Source organism: Coccomyxa subellipsoidea (assembly GCF_000258705.1).
Source record: "Coccomyxa subellipsoidea C-169, whole genome shotgun sequence".
In the NCBI taxonomy this organism is placed as follows: domain Eukaryota; kingdom Viridiplantae; phylum Chlorophyta; class Trebouxiophyceae; family Coccomyxaceae; genus Coccomyxa; species Coccomyxa subellipsoidea.
The window spans coordinates 1,874,692-1,892,682 of NW_005178034.1; the positions used below are offsets into that span (position 1 = coordinate 1,874,692).

Here is a 17,991-nt window from a genome sequence, read left to right on the forward strand (position 1 = left end):
TATACATGAGAGACATTCTTTTGGAGAGAGTTGATATGAAAGACCACAGCAGGAAGGTTCTATTTTCAAGCTCTTGGTGCACGCAATGAGGCCTGAGATTGATGCTTGGATAATTTTGCTTTACAACATGATTTTGCCACTGGCGAGCATTGTAACAGCATGCGAGCTAAAAGCACATTGAATGAACGACATGCCATTGAAAGACATTGGGCCGGAGATTTGCTAAGTACTCCATGTTACAAGAGCCATGAACCCCCTCCCATGCCGGATATTCTTATGTAAGTACAGAATAGGAATGATGCTAAGATTTTTCCATATATCACATGCTTACCCTTCCCTTAGGTCCTCATTGAGGCAGACTAGCATGTTGATGAAACTGTTCCCAAGCACACCTCTAACGAATGCACCATAATTGTCAAGGCTGACAACTACCACCCACACTTGCAAACATAATACTGGAATCACAGACAACATTGGGCCCAAATTCACCACGCACAGCGACAAATAAACTTGGATTTTTTAATAATGTTGGACAGGGGCGACCAAAATTGTATGATGTAACAAAAAGGAAGCTAGCACCATGCTGGGGTTATGCTCAGATGCCCCGCAAAAGAATGATGACAATTGACGGCCCCAAGGCAATTGCAGGCCGGTGGTATCAAGGCATGCATTCAATTCTTGCTGCTATGCTCTGCAAGAGGCTGCGCCGCCTGCTCCCCCAGCAGAGCCTCTGCTTCTGGGTCCACGGGCCGCAGGAGAGGTTCGCGCTTGAATGTGCCGGCTATGACCTCGTGGATGTCTGCCTGCGTCAGCGTCTCATGCTCTAGCAGCACCTTTGCCAAACGGTGCAGCAGCTCCTCCTTCTCTGTCTGCACACAGGCACTACAAGCAGGTGAGCAGATACACTACAACCTTCCTTCCCTTCCATGAAAGGCCGCATACATTAAAGGCAATATCTTTATATGCAGGTAGAATTCTAGGAAGACACGTTCATGTTGGAATGGCCAGTGAGTCCACATCTTTCTTTCTATCAGGAGAACAATGACAAGTTTTTTTCAGGAAAGATAATCTGTACAAGAGAGCGGGGGGTGGTCAAAAGAGCAGGAGGCACCAATAGGAGCAACCAGATAGGAAGAAGTGCTGGAGAATGTGCCAAATTCAGCACGCCCTTGTTAGATGGCTCAAGAGGTGAATGAAGCAAGGCGAAGGGGTTTACCAGGAGGGCGGTGACGCGGTTGTAGGCTTCGCGGAGGATGCGCGAGACCTCCCCGTCGATGCGGCGGCGCATGTCGGGGGACTCGGTATTCTCCACGAAGACGGGGCCGATCTCGTCGCTCATGCCGCACTCCGTCACCATGTGCCTCGCCTCTCGCGTCGCCTGCTGGAAATCGCTGCGCGCCCCCGACGTAACCTGCGCTCGCAAAATTCAAATGCAATTTCAAACTTGAAGGGGATCAGGCGCTGGCCTGTTGGCGGGCTTTGCCCACGCAGTCTTGTCAGTCCTGCACTTGTCACAACTCGAGGGCTCTGCCCCTAGACCCAGCCTCAAGTAGAAATTCGAATTCAAATCCTAAGGGGGTCACGTGCTGGCCCGCTGGCAGGCTTGCCCACACAATCCTGTCAGACCTGCCCGTCTAAAGGGCTCGGCACTGAGACACAGCCGGAAAACACAGAGGTGATGCTGGCAAGAAAGGGCTGTGACTCGAAGCTCTCGCAGCGCACAGCCCAGGCCTGACTAGGAACCCTATCTGGTGCAAAGGGACGCCCCAGTGACAGTCCTCCCAGGCCTTCTGGGCTTTAACACCGTGCCTCAAGCAATGCCACCCAGACAGATTTGGACAAGCCCACCAGTTGAGCCTTCAGAGCGACTAGAAAGCACGCCGCCATCAATCAGGCAGCAGAGAGAAGAGTGCTACCATCCAACAGTCAGCAGAGAGGAGAAATCTGCGTGACAGCCAAGAGTCGGTGGCCGCACCTGGTCAGCGCCAAAGATGATTTCCTCTGCGACGCGGCCGCCCATGCAGACATCGATGTGCGCGCTCATCTGCTGCCGCGTCCGGCTGTACTCATCCTTCTCCGGCGTCTGCCGCGCACCGACAACCCAATTAATTGCAAAATGTAGTAGACTGCAGGATAATACCTGTGTCGGGGTGTTAGAGGAGAGTCCGGCAATCTAAAGACATGCACTACCAACTCGCTTTGCGTTCAAGCAGGTTATAATTTTGCTCTCTGTCACAACCATGTGATATTCGACCCCACAAAAAGATTGCATCACATGGGGGTGCGAGGATCGTCATGACTCTATGTAGAGCTAAAAAGTCCTTTTGGACGCTTTATCCTATAATAACCCCAATCTTATTGCCGAAATAATCAAAACAGGGACGTCCGTACCCTTGCTGCCTGCTGTCCTGCTCATGGCATGCCGCCTTTGCAAGGTCACACAAGAAAGCAAAGCAAGACCTCTTTGCAACACATCTGTGGTGGTGCAATCACATCATCAGCGCCAATGTGAGGCCACGACAGCTGCAGAATAAGGTGCGGCCACCCACCTGGGAAACCATGCCAAGGGCGTGGCCGCGTGGCACGATTGTGGCCTTGTGGATGGGGTGAGCGCCCGCCGTGTGGATGGCCACCAGTGCATGGCCGCTCTCGTGGTACGCCGTCCGCCGCAGTGACTCCGCCGTCCTCACCATTGACCTGCATGCAGTGTATACTAAAGTCCAGCCTTTTGGATGAGTGCCTTACCTCCTCCACCATCAGACAACCTCAGTTTTGGGAATCAAATTCAATGTCCTCGGCCCTTCCTGAACATCCAGGCCCCTGAATGTACTTGGAGGATCCCCAACAGCAATGTGGCTGCATTAAATTCTCATACATGCATTACCTGCGCACTAAGCAAAGGAATTGTTTTTCACCATTTCTGATCTGTGACCGGCAGCTCTGCCCCCTGCCCTGCGATATCACAAGGAGATATACCGCACAAAAGTGCAGGTACTCTCGCATATGCCGGACCCCTGGCAAAGGACTGTGAAGGGTGACTGGCAATGTAGCCAGCGGCTTGCCTGCGCTCGGAGCCCATGAGGATCTTGTCCTGCGCCTCGTCAAGCATGGATGACGTGATGCGTGCATGGCCGCCCTTGCCGGCCGCCAGCGCCGCCTCGTTAACTAGGTTTGCCAGCTCAGCTCCGCTGAAGCCGGCCGTCCTGCGCGCCAGTGACGCTGAATCCACGTCCTCCGACAGCGGTTTGTCCTGCGCAGAGTGAACATGAAAATATTGATGGCAATGACACCCTGACTCACTGTTGCTCAAAAAAGTGCAAGGCTCTTGTCATAAAAAGGTTGCATTCGCTTACTTCTCTCCCAGCTACTAAAGAATTTGATTTCACAAATTCTCTTTCTCCTAGCTGTCCTACATTGGATCCTGCTGTCTGGATCAATTAAATGTGGATTGTCTTCTGGCTTTTTTGGCGGTGGCAGCGGCACTCACTGAAAGCACAACTTTTGCAGAGCAGTGTCCGCAACCTTCTTGCATGCAGGCAAAAAGTCAGCTTCTTGCCTTCTCTCGTTGTACGGCTCCCACAGATGGTCACATTGGTTAGTGGAGTCACTTCCTCAAACCGCTGCTCACCTGGAGGTAGTAGTCGAGGATCTCGAGGCGGCCGCGCACGTCGGGCAGCGGAACGGCGACGTGGCGGTCGAAGCGGCCGGGCCGAGTGAGCGCCGCGTCCAGGCTCTCCTGCATGTTGGTGGCCGCCATCACTATGATGCCCTCGTTCGCCTCAAACCCGTCCATCTGCGCACCAGCACAGCACCCTTCCGTCAAAGAGGATTTCATTCCGCGGCAAAACAGAATGAAAGGATAGCTGTAAGGCCACACATATGAACAACATCTCCTCCTGCAAGAGAATTTAAATGCGTTATGCATTTTACCGCCTCAGCCGGCATCACATGCGCGTCCGATGATTTACATCCACCAGAGCTTTCATTTCCACCCAAAGTTGATTGCTGTGCACCTCGCGCTATCTATTCTCTGCACAGCACTGCATCTTATATACTGACCGCCACAACTGTGACCCTCCATGCTCTGCATGCTTGGCTCTGAATGCCATAAATGCGCTGCCCCAACTCATGCAGAATGCCAAACATTGTTGAAATGGCCAGGGCAATTCACCTCGACCAGGAGCTGGTTGAGGGTCTTGCGCGTGTGGTTCTCCCACAGCTTGCGGGAGGCGCCCACGGCATCGATCTCGTCGATGAACACGATGCACGGCGCTTTCTTCTTAGCAGCCGCAAACAGCGCTCGCACTCGCCGCGACCCCACTCCCACAAACATCTCCTCAAACTCGCTCCCCGCCCTGCGCATGAGAAACTTGTGCATTCAGAGCTGCACATTAAAAAAAGCAATACCCATGATCGACCGCGTTTTCTATATCATGCTGGATCCTCATGCCGCCACGGAGGCTAGAAAATTATCCCCTCAATCTCTCTCAGACACATGATCATCGTATTAGTGCTCCACTTCAACAAGCGGGGTCGAAAATAACAGATTGCAAGTCTACTTTTGCAGTACCGGAACAGCGCCCCGGCACGGGTGCAAGGTGGCAGCAAGAGGATATGCATTGCCTCTAACCAACAGCAGGAGTGGCACAAGCCACTACTTCTGGCACAGCATTGGTGTTTCATTTCAACATCAAAATCAACGGCTGGTAAGCACCTGAAGAAGAAGGGAACGCCTGCCTCCCCGGCGACGGCCTTGGCGAGCAGCGTCTTGCCGGTGCCGGGGGGTCCAGTCAGCAGGACGCCCTTGGGCAGCTTTCCGCCCAGGCGCGTGAACTTGGAGGGGTCCTTGAGAAAAGCCACAATCTCCTCCAGCTCCGCCTTGGCCTCTGCGCAGCCCTTCACGTCTGCAAACGTCTTCTGGCTCTTCTCCGGCACCGAATCCTGCAGCCAGCACAGCGCACTTCATGATGTGACTGATATGTACAAGTGCAGGTATGCACTTTGTATTCATATATATATGCATGCGGGGCAGGAGCTCCGGCTTGCTACGACCAGGCATGGTGTGGCATGACACAGCAGCAATCAGCACTGTCAAGGCGCTTCCTGCGTGAGCATGAGAGGGGCAAAACCTGCAGGACTGCAGGATTGCAGCAACCCTGCTGACATTGCTGCACCTCAGCAAGCACGCACTCAGATATGATAAGAAAACAAAGAGAGAAATTTTTTGCAGTGGGGATCACCTTGTTGTACTCTTTGGGAGCATAGTTTGACGCGCCGTTGCTGCCAGGCAGCGAAGGAGTAGCGGCAATCCCGAGGCCGTTACCCCCCGCGCCAGTTGCGGCTGCGCGGCGCAGCACCGCTGATCCAAGCAGCACGAGCACCGAGAAGAAGACGCCGTAAGTCACCATGCGCAGCACGCCTCCCAACACATTTCCCACTAGCGCGCCAGGCCGCCTCTCCGCCTGCATGAGCAACAAAGCTCCAATCATGAAGCTGGCACAAAGTCCTTTATTAACTTGTCCTTCTTCCTGCCATTTCAAATGCTTAAGAACCCTTCCACCCTCCAGACCTGGATATGAGCCCTCATGCTCGCTGCGCCCTTGACAGAAAGCGCGCAGAGCTGACAGCAAGCGCTCCGAGACATGACAATGACAGCGGCTGGAGACTGACACAGGAGAAGACAAATTTGATACTAATTTAGATTCACACCCACCTCCATGAATTGTGAGCCACCTCTGGCCACCCAAAACATGGCCTCCCAAGACAGGCAGAAGGTGAGAGAAATGGGGAAGGATGTGAAGAGTTGCACCTGCAGCACGACGTGTAGAGGTCGCGCCAGCGACTGGCCGGGCACCTGCGCCGGCTCCTGCCCTGCCAGCTGCGACTGCAGGTCCCTCAGCACGTCCGGCAGGCTGCGATGGTCCTCCCCGGACCTGCACACAAAATAGACCCATCTCAGCTTGGTGCATGCATGAAAACCTTAACATGCACCAAGCTATCACGATGCAAAAAATGCCAGTAACGGAGACTAAAGGCTCTCATTTGGATACTGATGATTCCATCGCGCGCTGCTTGACCTGCACCCAAAAAAATGCTTGGCCTACACCTGAGAAGGCTCATCTTCTAAAGGTGGCCGTCCTGTGTGCCGCAGCGCCTGCTGACTCAATATATGAGACATGCCGGGCAAAGACACGTGAGAAATGAGAAAGTACAGATCCGCACTCGATGGCGCCGCCCTCGGCCAGCTTGGAGAGGCGTTTGGTCTCCACGAGAGCGCGCAGGTACTCGGCAGCAGCCCCGCTGTTCAGAGAGAAACGCTTCTCGTCCACCAGCTGCACAACCTCTCCATGCATGCCCGCCCTGTTCAGCGCTGTCACCAGCCCTGTGAACCTGCGCCAACATGACAGATCCATCACTCCCTGAGCTTATATCGTTTCTCTGAGACAACTGCTCGCCGTGCATGCGGCATGAAAGCGCCATGGAGAGCAACGTGAAGCACTGCGCATGTCTGTCACATCATGAGCGCGATGTCTGAGGCAGCAAGTATCTTGCTGGTCACCAATGGCAAATCCGCCAAAAACCGCCTTCAAGACCTGATCCTGTGCATCCTGGGAACAGTTTGATGTTTGCAAGGAGGAAGCAGGACAGTTCGGTGGTGGAATGGCTCACTTCTCAGCATTGCTGGGGTCCATGTGTGCAGCCAGCCGCAGGTCCATGAGGCGGTTGCTTCGTGGCAGCATGGGCATCCGCAAGAACTCCATCAGCAGCTCGCCGGTCCAAGACACCGTGTTGACCATGATCTGGCAGTATTCATCGACGACAGGCGACACCACAGGCTGCCGATGCATCGCATACTCGGTCCCTGTGCTCTGCTCTGACGTGCTGCTAGAGGGCTCCCCAGCTGTCTCTGTGTCTGTGATCTGTGAGGGGGACCTGTCGGCTTCGATTGCCAGTTCTGTCGATTCCTCATCTATCACTGCTTCTGATCTGACTGAGGAGGCCGTTGTGCTGGACTGTTCAGCAAGATCCCCAGGTTGCTCCTCAGTACTAGATTCCTCGCTGTGACTGGCAGGCTGCACCTGCACCGTCCTTCTGTGACCATTGCTCTGCAGAGAGTACGACAACCTCACAGCCGCTGATTGTCCACGAAGGCTTCTGCTTTGCAGCTGTGAGGCAGATGCAGTATCCAGGCGGCATGAACAACTCGCAAAAGGCGAAGCTGTCCTTTGTGAAACGATTCTTATCGGCCAGTTTAGCTGACAATTTACTGTAGTGCTAAATAATCGACGGGTCAAAGCAGATGGGTGCTGGTGAAGAGTATGACATAGTCCTGGACGTGCTTGACAACGGACTGAGTTGTTCATTGTTCAGCTCCGAACCTTTCGATCAAGCATAGACGCGACAGGACTTTACGAGTGTGTGCAAATCTGGATGGTGGTCTCGTTTCTGGGACAGGCGTTCCAGCAGTTGGTTAGTAACTTCATACTAAGGGCATCAGTAATACTACCAAGGACAAACAGAGGTATTATTTTGATACCAACACCATGTAGCCACATATGAACGGCATATTGATCCTCGACATTCTGGCTACAGCTGCAGCTGGGCGCGTGCTACCCGCCGGGCCAGGCCGGGTAGCCGCTTCCCTGCAGCACTGCCCTGGACTGGCAATGCTCAGCATTATGCAAGCCATTGATTGTGACTGACTTGGACATTGCAAGGAAAATAATGTGGCAGCGTTATGATTGCACCTAATCAGCATGCAGACGCATTCTAAGGTCAAACGTTTCGGCGTCCGCGGGTTTGCATCTGCAGAGCTTAAGCATGCATGCAAGAATTGGTTGTATTTGCAAGAATTGGTAGTACCAACAGAAGCGGTGGGAAGCATAGAGATGAATTTGCCGTGCATGCGAATAGCCGTTGATGCGGTTGACGGGCGTGTGTGCATGGAGGGCGGTATATAAAATGTAACACTTTAATGTGCATGGAAATATGGCGGAGATCCAGACCTCAACTTCCTGTTTGTGGCTGCCCTGATGACCCTCTGCAAGAATGTTCCAAGGGAAGCTTCTTGCCCCAAGATAAGGCGGTGATGTAATGTAATATTTTGCCCTGCCTCTAGGTATTTAATTGTGCGGCCAGACAGCTCACGAACAAAACATAAATCGAGCCCACGACGTCATCCTTCATGAGTCGACAACTAAACGCAAGAGAATCGATAGTCAGGTATCAGCTGTCTGTCCTCCAGTGCACCCTCACATTTCTGCTTATTCGCTTTTCGCCACAATTGGCCGATTGTAACCGGTTACAAATGCATGTCATGCACTGACTGGCCACCGCAAATCTTTCGGTGCCAATGGGCTTTAAAAGCCGTATCTCCACCAAGACCGCACAATGCAGTGCCAGGAAGACATTGATGTGTGTGCCTGAATGCATGCGTGCATGCATGCCTGCCAACTTTCCATCCATAGTGTCCTCAGGCCAGCCAGCGCTTACAGAGGACAGACGAATCCAAACAAAAAAAAATGCCATTATTTGGCAGGGCATAAATGAATTTTCTTGCAGCTACTGAGTACTGTCGGACAGATAGGGCAATGCAGCGCTGTCGAAAGCGCCGAAACAAAGCACTCAAGGATCCACAGAAGCTGATGAAGTCTGTTTTGCATTATTCCTGCGCTCCTTCCACTCCTTGTACGCTGCTGCATCACGTGTTTGATCTGCACCAGACATGCACACCACAGCTGATAAACAGTAGCCATGCACGCATGTGGTCCACTTCATTCCCCATGTGCATGAGCAAGGAAGAAGTCAGTCAAGCTCTGCCACCTATGCCTGCATCACCACAGCACATCAACAAGCAAGAAGATTCGGATCTCACTCTCAGATAGGCGCCGATCTGTTGGTGTCTGTGACTGCTCCCTGCGAGCCTCTGGAGCTCTCTCAAACCCCTTTGAGAGCGCTCCATTGATGCCTTTTCCCTCTGCACTCCCTGCTCTTCCAACCTCGCCAGCAGGACCCCCCTGCCTGCCAGCAGGTTTGTCATCAGAGCCTCTGCTCTGGGCAGGGTCTGTCTGTGCGGGACCACCCGGCCACAGCCATGCCGCCAGATTGGGCAGCCACCAGCCACGCCCGCCCTGGCTGTCAGCCGCCGGCGCCCCATTCTCTACCTCTGACGACTGCAAGGCAGCTGCTTCCTGCTGCCTTGCACGCATTGCTGTATCTGCATCAGCAGCAGCTGACGCTGCACTAGCCCTGACTGCAGCCGGCCCTGCCTGAGTGCTTTGATCACTCGATGCGGTATTTACACCATTGAACTGGTAGCTTCCCCTGCCGCCGTGCACATTTGGGGCGTCAGATCTGCTGGTGGTTGGGATCTTCTCGTGAGATGTCTCTGCGCTGCTAGATTCCTTGTCCAGCTGCTGTGGCTGGCACCGTTGCGGGCTGAGCCATCTAATCCAGGTGGGCTGGCTTGGAGAAGGCGGTCTCGTACAAGAAGCCAAGGCAGCCGCATTGCCAGGTCCTTTTCCGGGATCTGCACCATGCATAAGCACCCATTGACCTTGCTGTCACCTTGGCTGATACTGCAAGGTGCCCTCTGTTGCCATTATGCAACAGGTACCCAGCCAGATTTCTGAAGGTTTGCACAATCGCTCAAGCAATGGTCACTCAAGCAGCACTTAATATGGTCAGCACAGTACCTGGCGCCAAGTCAGAGGGGGCTGGCTGGCTGACTGTCGTGGGGCGTTCCATTTGTGACTGCAGATTCCTCACAAGCTCCTCGAGCGCTTCTAGCCGAGATCGCATCTGCAAGCGATCAAACTTCAGTATTCTGGCACATGGAAAATGCAAAGAACAGGAATACAAACACAAACACAACACAGGAAATGCGTGATTGCCATACCACGGGGTATGTACTTGCTGTGAGCGCGTGCACAGAAAAAATGCGCTTGTTCTGCATCAACAAGCCGGAAATGCCAGTGCACCTGTTCTTGTTCCTGCTGCACTGGTGCATGTCTTTGCTCTTCCTCTGCCATTTCTGCCTCCCACACTGCTTCTTTCTGCAGGGGCAATCCTTGCATGGGTTCCTCACATTGGTTTCAAATAGAAAGAGTGTTGCAGACAAGCCCTTGCACCAACTGCAGGCCCGATTGTCCCCCTGGTGGGTTGAGATCTGCACTCACCTCAGCCTGTTTCTCACTCTCCATTTGTCGCATTTCTCTCCTTGCGTACATCGCCAAGCAGTACACAGCTGCACAACACATCTTCCAAAGATGACGGCTGTCGATTTTGCATTCTGAGGCGATACAGCAGCAACTGCAGTACTCGGCATGAACAGGTGGGTTCCTTATCCGCAATAAATGTGACGGGATGGCAGTACTCTTTGGTTAAGCGGTATGCTGACTCACCAAAGGGCGGTAGCAAAGACACGAACAGTTGCCAGGCATGCCAGTCCCACCTGCAGTGCAGAACGAATGCCACCTATAGCAAGAGGCCTGAAAATGGTATTTCAGAAAGGGAGCAGGCAGATCTTCAGATCAATGCACCTGCCAACCAGGCGAGGTTTGTCTCGCTGGGAGAATAACATTTCTGCGCTCTCCATGAACCCATACTCCCTTTTTGCAACAGTGGAATGAGATGTCACACTTTCCCCTGCGAAGGAAGCATGATTTTGAACGTGATATGTGGCGTGACGTGCCCAATTATCATCAATAATTTTTAGGACTGTGAATCTCTCGATGAAGCTCCTCAATGTATTTTAGATTGTGTCTAAGATGGCATTGATTTCCTCGAAGAGCGGAAACAAGAGCGTGTAAATTTGCATCCAAAGTATACCTTTGGATATTGGAGACACACCAATGTCGATGGATTCGATCCCCTTGTCTATATTTGATGCTGGAGACGAACACAGACCAGTGGATCGAAAAGATCTGACAAGTGATCTGCTTGCTGCACCCAGCCGGTAGTGTTCCAGTGCGATCATAAGTAAAATTTCTTTGACATGTACTAGAATAATATAAGACGAAAACTTTGGGCAAATAAGCCCTTCTGCAGTCAAATTTATTGTTGTTTCAAGGGTGCCAAGACAGGCCATCAAGCATGCATGTCGTGCTGTGTCGTGCAGCTCAGATCAAAATCAGGCGTTAGTAAAACAAATGTTTGTCTACAATTTAAGGCAATCCTGATCTCCTGTAGCGCGAGTACTTTCACTTGCAACCTCCAGCCACATCTGAAAATCTGGCAGGGCTGTCCACATGGTTGAGGTGGACGAAGATAAATTGCAAGAAAAGTATTCGAAGCAGTGGAGAGATCTCCATCATTTGTTGCTCGCTAAGCACTTCGCAGGTACGTAAAGGGACGAAAGTAAAGCATTCCATTGTCTCCATCGTTGGTACAAGGCAAGCACGACACATGTTGCTTTTTGTGCAGTCTTCCTGCTGTCTCGCAGGTCAGGATTGCAAAAAGACTTATTCTGTCGAAAATCTACAAGTGAAGGAGTTTGAGGAACCGCCTCTCAAGAAGTTTGTCACAGCACCACGATTGAGAGAAGACCTAGCAAAGTACGACCATTCTCATCTGAACGACGTCCATAATTCTCCTCCATTACAGATTACAGATATCCACGTACTTTCACCTGCAAGCACGCTCACAATCCCCTCCTTGTGCAGGTATCTTGATCAGGAGTGAGGGGATGCCCTTCTCAGCACTGCTTCCCATATTTGGATGCTAGGATATTTTTGACACCATCCAGGCAGTGGCTAGATCAGCCCGTCAGCCAGCAGCTGGTGACTTTGGCACGATATTGAGGAGGATCCCACAACTAGAGGGTGCTGCTGTCAGACAGCAAATGTGTTCTTGGAAGCCCACTTGAGTGTAAACTGGGAATCAGCAGAAGTCTGCAGGGTGACAATTCACAGCCATGCAGCAGGGCAGTGATGCAGCAGCCGCAGCAGGGGCTACTGCGCAGCACAGGCGGCAGTTCCTGGGGCTGACGGCATATGACAGGCACAAGCGGCTTATGGCCGAGTATGTCAACTTCTATGGCGGGAAGCTGCCGGCCCCCGCTCAGCAGCCCACCCTGAAAACCGACTACGACATCCTTCGTGAACAATACAGGTGCGTGGCAGTCCTTCATGAGATCAGGCTGAATCAACTGAATTTGCTGCAGGCACGTTTTTATATTTGGTGCTTGATGCTCTTAATGTTTGCTGCCAACTTGATGTTGGTGCCCGTCCTTAATGTGTAGCATCATTTGCACTCTTGGGCATCAAAGAGATTTTCTTTGAATCAAACCCCCGTGCATGATTCCTTTTTTATGACATCTCTCTCCATTGTTAAAGTGGGGGCCATGGGATTGGTCATGCATGCGCCAGCCCTGCATGTCAAGTATGTGTTACTTGTCTCAGACAGTGTCGCTCACTGCTTAGATTAATATGCACAGGTTCATCAGGAGTGCGGAGGAGGACGCGGCTGCAGAGGATCGCTGGGCGCTGCGTTTGGCAAAGCGCTATTATGCAAAGCTGTACCGCGAGTATGCCATCGTAGACCTGTCCAGGTACCAGGTACAGCGATCTGCCTTTGGTTGGTTCTGGGGAGAAGCGGTGCAGGTCCAACACATGTCAAACCTCTTCTGCTATACGTTTTCACGGCAGACAAGTGCTCTGGGCCCTTAGAGGCATGCAGGGCCTATCTATCTTGACAGATCTCCTGTGGAGCAGATTGTACACACTGTCACGGCAAAGAAATAAACTGAAAAGCGTGAATAATCTGGTTTGGATTGCTCCTGCGCACCTTCTCAGATGCTGACTGGTACACACTTGTGATGGGCAGTCAGGAGCATATCACTGGCATTATAGCTGGCATTGTTTACTCCTCTCTGTTAATTATAATCCAGGGGTTTCACTGAAGGGTGTGAGATGGGGAGCAGGAGGGTAAGGTGGGCATGAGGTGGCGCAGCGAGAAGGAGGTCATTTCTGGGAAGGGTCAATTCAGCTGCAGCGCGCGCGGCTGCTCGGAGAGCCGGGGACTGGCCACCTTCGAGGTGCCCTTCGGCTACGAGGAGGCCGGGGAGAAGAAGCAGGCGCTCGTCAAGGTGCGCAGCTCCTCTGTTACCACCATACTGTCAAATTAGCCAAATTGCCACGGCAGAGGCAGAGTGTGTGCTCTGATGTTCGCAGTGCGCCTCTGGACAGCCTCTTTAGTGCTACCCCATTGGCATGACACCTATGCGCCAGAATGTTCTTTGAGGAGCCCACGTTTCAATTGGTCTGTCAGAACTGACATGCCACACCTGAAGCATCAGCTGCGCTTGTGGTGGTGGTCGTCCCTTGGCATGTGCCTGTGCGCGCCAGACAGGAGTCATAGTGTGTGCTCTCATTGCCGACTGTTAATGCTGATGTACCTTGTGTTGTCTGCAGGTGCGTGTGTGCCCGGAGCACGCGCAGCAGCTGAATTACAGGAAGAACCAGGAGGTGCTGCGCGCACAGGAGAAGGCAGCCAAGAAGCATAAGAGGCGCAGCGGCAGTGCGGACGGCAGCCGGCATGCATCTGAAGCAGCGCCTGCGGAGCCTATCATTGGGCATAAGAGGAGAAGGGAGAACAATGAGCCAGAGCCAGCTGGAAATGGAGCAGACACAGAGGGTGTTCAAGGGGAAGAAGAGGGTGATGCAGCGGGGGGCAGCAGTGAAGATGTGAATGTGTGGAAGGGGAAACAGCCCCAGCTGGAGACCAGCAGAGACGAGGAGTTTGATGAGTACTTCAATGGCATGTTTCTCTGACGAGCGTCCAGCACATGCTCGGGCTTGCGGATTGTTTGTGGCCGTATCAGACACTGCGGCTCATAGGGACGGCTGCACCCGCGGCTTCCCAATGCACAATTATTCAAGCGACTGTTACAACTCATGGAATGGTTGGTCTGCTGCTCCCGCGCTTGCTGGAAGATACAGTCACATAGTGAACGTACGGTCTAGTAGAAGGCCCCAGAACCAGCAATTCTGTTAAATCATGCCCAGGCCATAAAGGTGTTACATGCGTAGGCGCATGGTGTACAATATATGATGTGCAAAAAGCGTTTCTGTGAACACTGTTTCGCACCGCAACTTGCCCCACGATATGTATAAGCTGCACATTCATTTTCAAATTCTTTTGATTGTAGTGACCAAGGATCAAGTGATATATATCACATTTATCAGGCAGCTCATATGAGCAATCCTGCAGCCTAACTTGCGCAGATTCAACTGCATGACAGTGTCATAACTTATGATATTACTGTGCTAGGCATACGAGCGCTGTGGCGTCTTCTCAGCATATCTGGCTGGCGCTGTGACATGCTGTGACAAGATATTCTCCGAAGCCAGGTGATGGCACGTGCACTGTTCAGCTACATAGAAATGGAGTACACTTGTCACATGTTGGGCGTATCCAGCACAGCTGACTCATGAGTGTGAGAGCTGATCAGGGCTGAGGTGAGGACTGGACCATGCACCATGAGGGTGCCTGAGTGCACAAGCCTAGCCCCGTCCCTGTTGCTGTCAAGCCTTTAGCACTGGCTTGCCGCTTGCGTCGAGCGGCCAAGGCTTGCCCTCGACATCCACCTGCATTAAGCCATAGCAGATCATGCCATATTCAATTGGGCTGAAGTCTTATTAAAGAGACCAACAATGCACTATCGCGTTTACCAGACCAGAAAATTCCCAGATTTGCTGTGTTGCACGCACCGGCTGGTCCAACTTTCGCAGTTGAGGCGTGGACCAAGCATGATCCTTGACGAGCGCCCACTCAACTGGCTTCCCGAAGTTTTTCTGCGCGCAACAAAAAATGAGATGCCAATCGAGCTGGTAAATCGTCACTGAAATGCTTGTACTTGTGACAAATCGAGGTACCGAAATGCAAGCGTGTCTGACCTTGAAGTTGTCTGTGAAGATCCTCTGTGCTTCTTTGAACTCTGGAGTTGAGAAGGACAGGCGAGGGTCTTCATTTTTGCGCATTTCTTCTAGCTGCACGTCGCAAGGAATTTATACTAATAATGTTGATCTCAACCACCGTCAGGTATCTGTTAGAAATGAATGCAGGTGTTTATGGTGGTGGGCATCACCTTCTTCACATGGGCCCGCATCTCTTCGAGGAGAGCCTGTTGTCCTCTATCGTTCGGATTCGCTTTTCTTTCATACTCAGCCTGTTGGAACGATGCATCAAAAGTCAACATGAAAGCTTTTGGCTTGCAGGTGTGACAGACGTCGATGTCTTTGCCGAACACGTTCATACCAGTTTGTCATGGTCGTCCTTGCCGAACTTGTTTCCTATGTAGCTTGCCATGGCTGATTTGAATACTGCTGTGCGTCGGAAACTTAAAATTTCGCCTGGGATGAGGAAGGCATCTCATGGGCAGAAGCGTTACATATGGCGTTACGCTAATGAGTAAGCCTCAAGTGGACACAATCATTGCAGCTTTTATTTGAGCTACACTTCAGATGGAGGATATCATTCAGTTGATCTACGGAGGACTTCCAATTTTTACACTTTCTGAGGGCTACAGATCTGCAGAGCTAGCCATAGCTAGCTAGCTATACTATAGTAGCTAGTAGCGTGATAGCTTGCTGCAGAGTGAAGCCTCAGCAAACTTGGCAACTTCCAATGTGCTGAAGAAGTCTACAGTACTCCCCCCATGCAGAAGCTACGAAATGCCAGGTTTCTAAGTGCACACCATTCACTGCTCATATGAACGCTCACACAATGAAGCAACCTGGGCAAGCATCATGGTGTTTCCAAGAATTCCTTGTCAGGGCAACTTGTCTGAGACACAGAATTTTAGACGAGGCCAGTCAAGAACGACTATCAGCGCTGTACGCAGACTGTAATTCAGAATCTCACTTGCCCATGACCAGAGTGAGTTCAGCCTCGCAACAGAGGGCCTTGCCAATGTACGCCTTGGCCGACATCTTGGCAATCCCAAAGCGCGGATTGAACTTTGTCAGCTCCACTCGCATCATCTGCACCATCACACAGCCAATCAAGCATCGGTAGCTATTGTATTGAAAGGTCGGCAATTAGGTGTGTAAGAATGCCCCAAGAAGACTCTGCTGCGCGCATTGGAGCTGACTCGAATTGCACTGACAGGCATTGAGAAATGCACTTGCTGCCCTCATTGCTGGCTCTATATGATGAACAGGCGGGCACAGCAGGTGCTCATTATGCCAGATTGCAAGGGAAGAATCCCTCAAGCATGTGTCCCCGCAACTGTCCAATTGGATGTCAATGCGTGACCTTTACGATAAGGGAGAACAGTGCACGGATGCCAGGGGTAAGGTATATGCAACCGGTAAGACAGGAGAGAACAGTGTAAGGGTGGCAGAGGAGAGGGCAATTATCGACCGGTAAAACAGGAAAAACATACGAAGGGTGACAGGGGTGAGGTCAATATGTAGTGGGTGAGACAGGGGAGTACAGTGCAAGGAATTAGGGGTGAAACACACCAATGTGTCACCGGGCACAACCGGGCGCCGGAACTTGCAGCCGTCGATGCCACCAAAAAAGAAGTTCTTTTTGGCTGTCTGGTCCTCAGGATCCATCATGACAATGCCCCCCAGCTGAGCCATCGCCTCCACCTGCAAGACTCCTGCTCACAGCGCACTTGGGTGCTCAAGAGTCAATCTTAGCAAGGCAGCAGATGATCCAAATTTAGGATACAATTTGCATAACATTGGGAGCTTGCTGCTCATACAGTCTCTTTTGCTGTCAGGCATGAATTCTCTGATCATCAAGAGCCTCATGGTTACTTTGACGAGGACTCAGACATGGTGCAAAGCAAACTACATGACAGAGTTGCCTGAACCAGCTCTGCCTGCAGTATGAGGAGATCTTTCCTGCCGTGCCGGAATGTTTTTGGTCAGCCAGAATGAGCAGTGAAACTTGCCTGGCATAATTTTGCGCTCAGGAAAATGCCCAGTGAAGAAGTTGTCATTTGCCGTCACATTCTTGTACCCGACTGCATACTTCTGTGGAACGTATTCGACCACACGATCTAAGAGCAGGAAGGGAAACCTGTGCATCAGGGAACATGCTTTACAAAATTTTCACTCTGTACAGCTGCACGGAATTGCGATTCATTGCATGTGGCACACTTGACATGCAAATAAATCAGCACACCTGTGGGGAAGGATCTCCTGGATAGCCTCAATGTCCTTCAAGGCACTGAAGGAATTGCCTGACTTTTCAATCCCACTCACTGCTGTCTCATCTGTGGTGACAGCGCCCTGCTCCGCGCGCAGGAGTGGTGCTTGTCGCCTTTCACAACAAAAAGAAAAGGCGAAATTAATTCAGAAGCCAGGCCTTGATAGGGGTTTGTTGTGCAGGAAAGCCACTCAACGATGATCATTAAACATTGTTTGAACTGATACTCCATAAATTTGTTATCAACAAGATTGATGAGTCACCATTCATTGGCTTCATGCTTTCGTTCCTTTGGTCCTGAAAGGAGTTGCATTGTTAATATCCAAGGCGGGCACAAACCTCCGACATTGATGCAGTGATGCAGGCGACTTCGTGCAGAAGTATCTAGAATGTGCTCCGGCCAAAAAGGGGGACCCTGTGACCGAAGCGAAGCGTTCACTGGAGACGCTTTGCATTTGATCTGCTTTGATCTAAAGGTATCTGAATCTGATGCGCCCGCAAGACACTGGCAAATGCTGTGCACTCCCACCAAAATTCGAGATATTTCAGTACTGCAATGGATATCAAGAGAAGAGAATTTGAGATGTGAAAGGGCAGTCGTTCTTTGGTCGACATCTTGCCCTCTCACTTCCCTTGAAATCAAAACCCGCTCGCCAGCTCAAAGGGGAAATGAAGTGGAAACAGCCAGTGTTTCGGAGAATTATTTTGCTCAGGACCCGCAGTCAATCGTGCGTTGAAGGGTGACATATATCACTGGATTCCTGCTGTTGCTATGCAAGCACAGCCTCTGCCCAGCAGGCGCTCAGGACCCATGGACAGACAAGCTTT

The 17,991-nt window shown here is 51.7% G+C and overlaps 4 protein-coding genes across 4 annotated transcripts; 1 reads left to right on the forward strand and 3 right to left on the reverse strand.

Annotated features, from left to right (window-relative positions):
- Positions 1 to 671: 671 nt before the first annotated feature.
- COCSUDRAFT_16265 (ATP-dependent metallopeptidase Hfl) lies at positions 672 to 5,408 on the reverse strand (the record flags this gene model as incomplete). Its single annotated transcript, XM_005647397.1, has 9 exons — positions 672 to 869; positions 1,217 to 1,411; positions 1,976 to 2,083; positions 2,550 to 2,685; positions 3,027 to 3,250; positions 3,629 to 3,793; positions 4,172 to 4,355; positions 4,715 to 4,941; positions 5,241 to 5,408. 9 exons carry the CDS (start codon positions 5,406 to 5,408, stop codon positions 672 to 674), a joined length of 1,605 nt encoding a protein of 534 aa, XP_005647454.1.
- Positions 5,409 to 11,977: 6,569 nt separating this feature from the next.
- Positions 11,978 to 13,451, forward strand: COCSUDRAFT_8481 (hypothetical protein; the record flags this gene model as incomplete). Its single annotated transcript, XM_005647398.1, has 4 exons — positions 11,978 to 12,111; positions 12,437 to 12,557; positions 12,923 to 13,087; positions 13,413 to 13,451. Coding segments are annotated over 4 exons (459 nt in total), but the record flags the coding sequence as incomplete, so codon positions are not given.
- Positions 13,452 to 14,525: 1,074 nt separating this feature from the next.
- Positions 14,526 to 15,199, reverse strand: COCSUDRAFT_16204 (hypothetical protein; the record flags this gene model as incomplete). The annotated part of the gene is made up of 4 exons (XM_005647399.1): positions 14,526 to 14,588; positions 14,712 to 14,795; positions 14,898 to 14,990; positions 15,089 to 15,199. 4 exons carry the CDS (start codon positions 15,197 to 15,199, stop codon positions 14,526 to 14,528), a joined length of 351 nt encoding a protein of 116 aa, XP_005647456.1.
- Positions 15,200 to 15,489: 290 nt separating this feature from the next.
- COCSUDRAFT_53697 (beta-hydroxyacyl-dehydratase FabZ) lies at positions 15,490 to 17,634 on the reverse strand. Its single transcript, XM_005647400.1, has 5 exons — positions 17,503 to 17,634; positions 17,140 to 17,277; positions 16,907 to 17,034; positions 16,467 to 16,609; positions 15,490 to 15,983 (listed from the first exon to the last, which is right to left on the reverse strand). The coding sequence occupies exons 1-5, from the start codon at positions 17,616 to 17,618 to the stop codon at positions 15,861 to 15,863; spliced, it is 648 nt and encodes a 215-aa protein (XP_005647457.1). The 5' UTR covers positions 17,619 to 17,634; the 3' UTR covers positions 15,490 to 15,860.
- Positions 17,635 to 17,991: the final 357 nt, after the last annotated feature.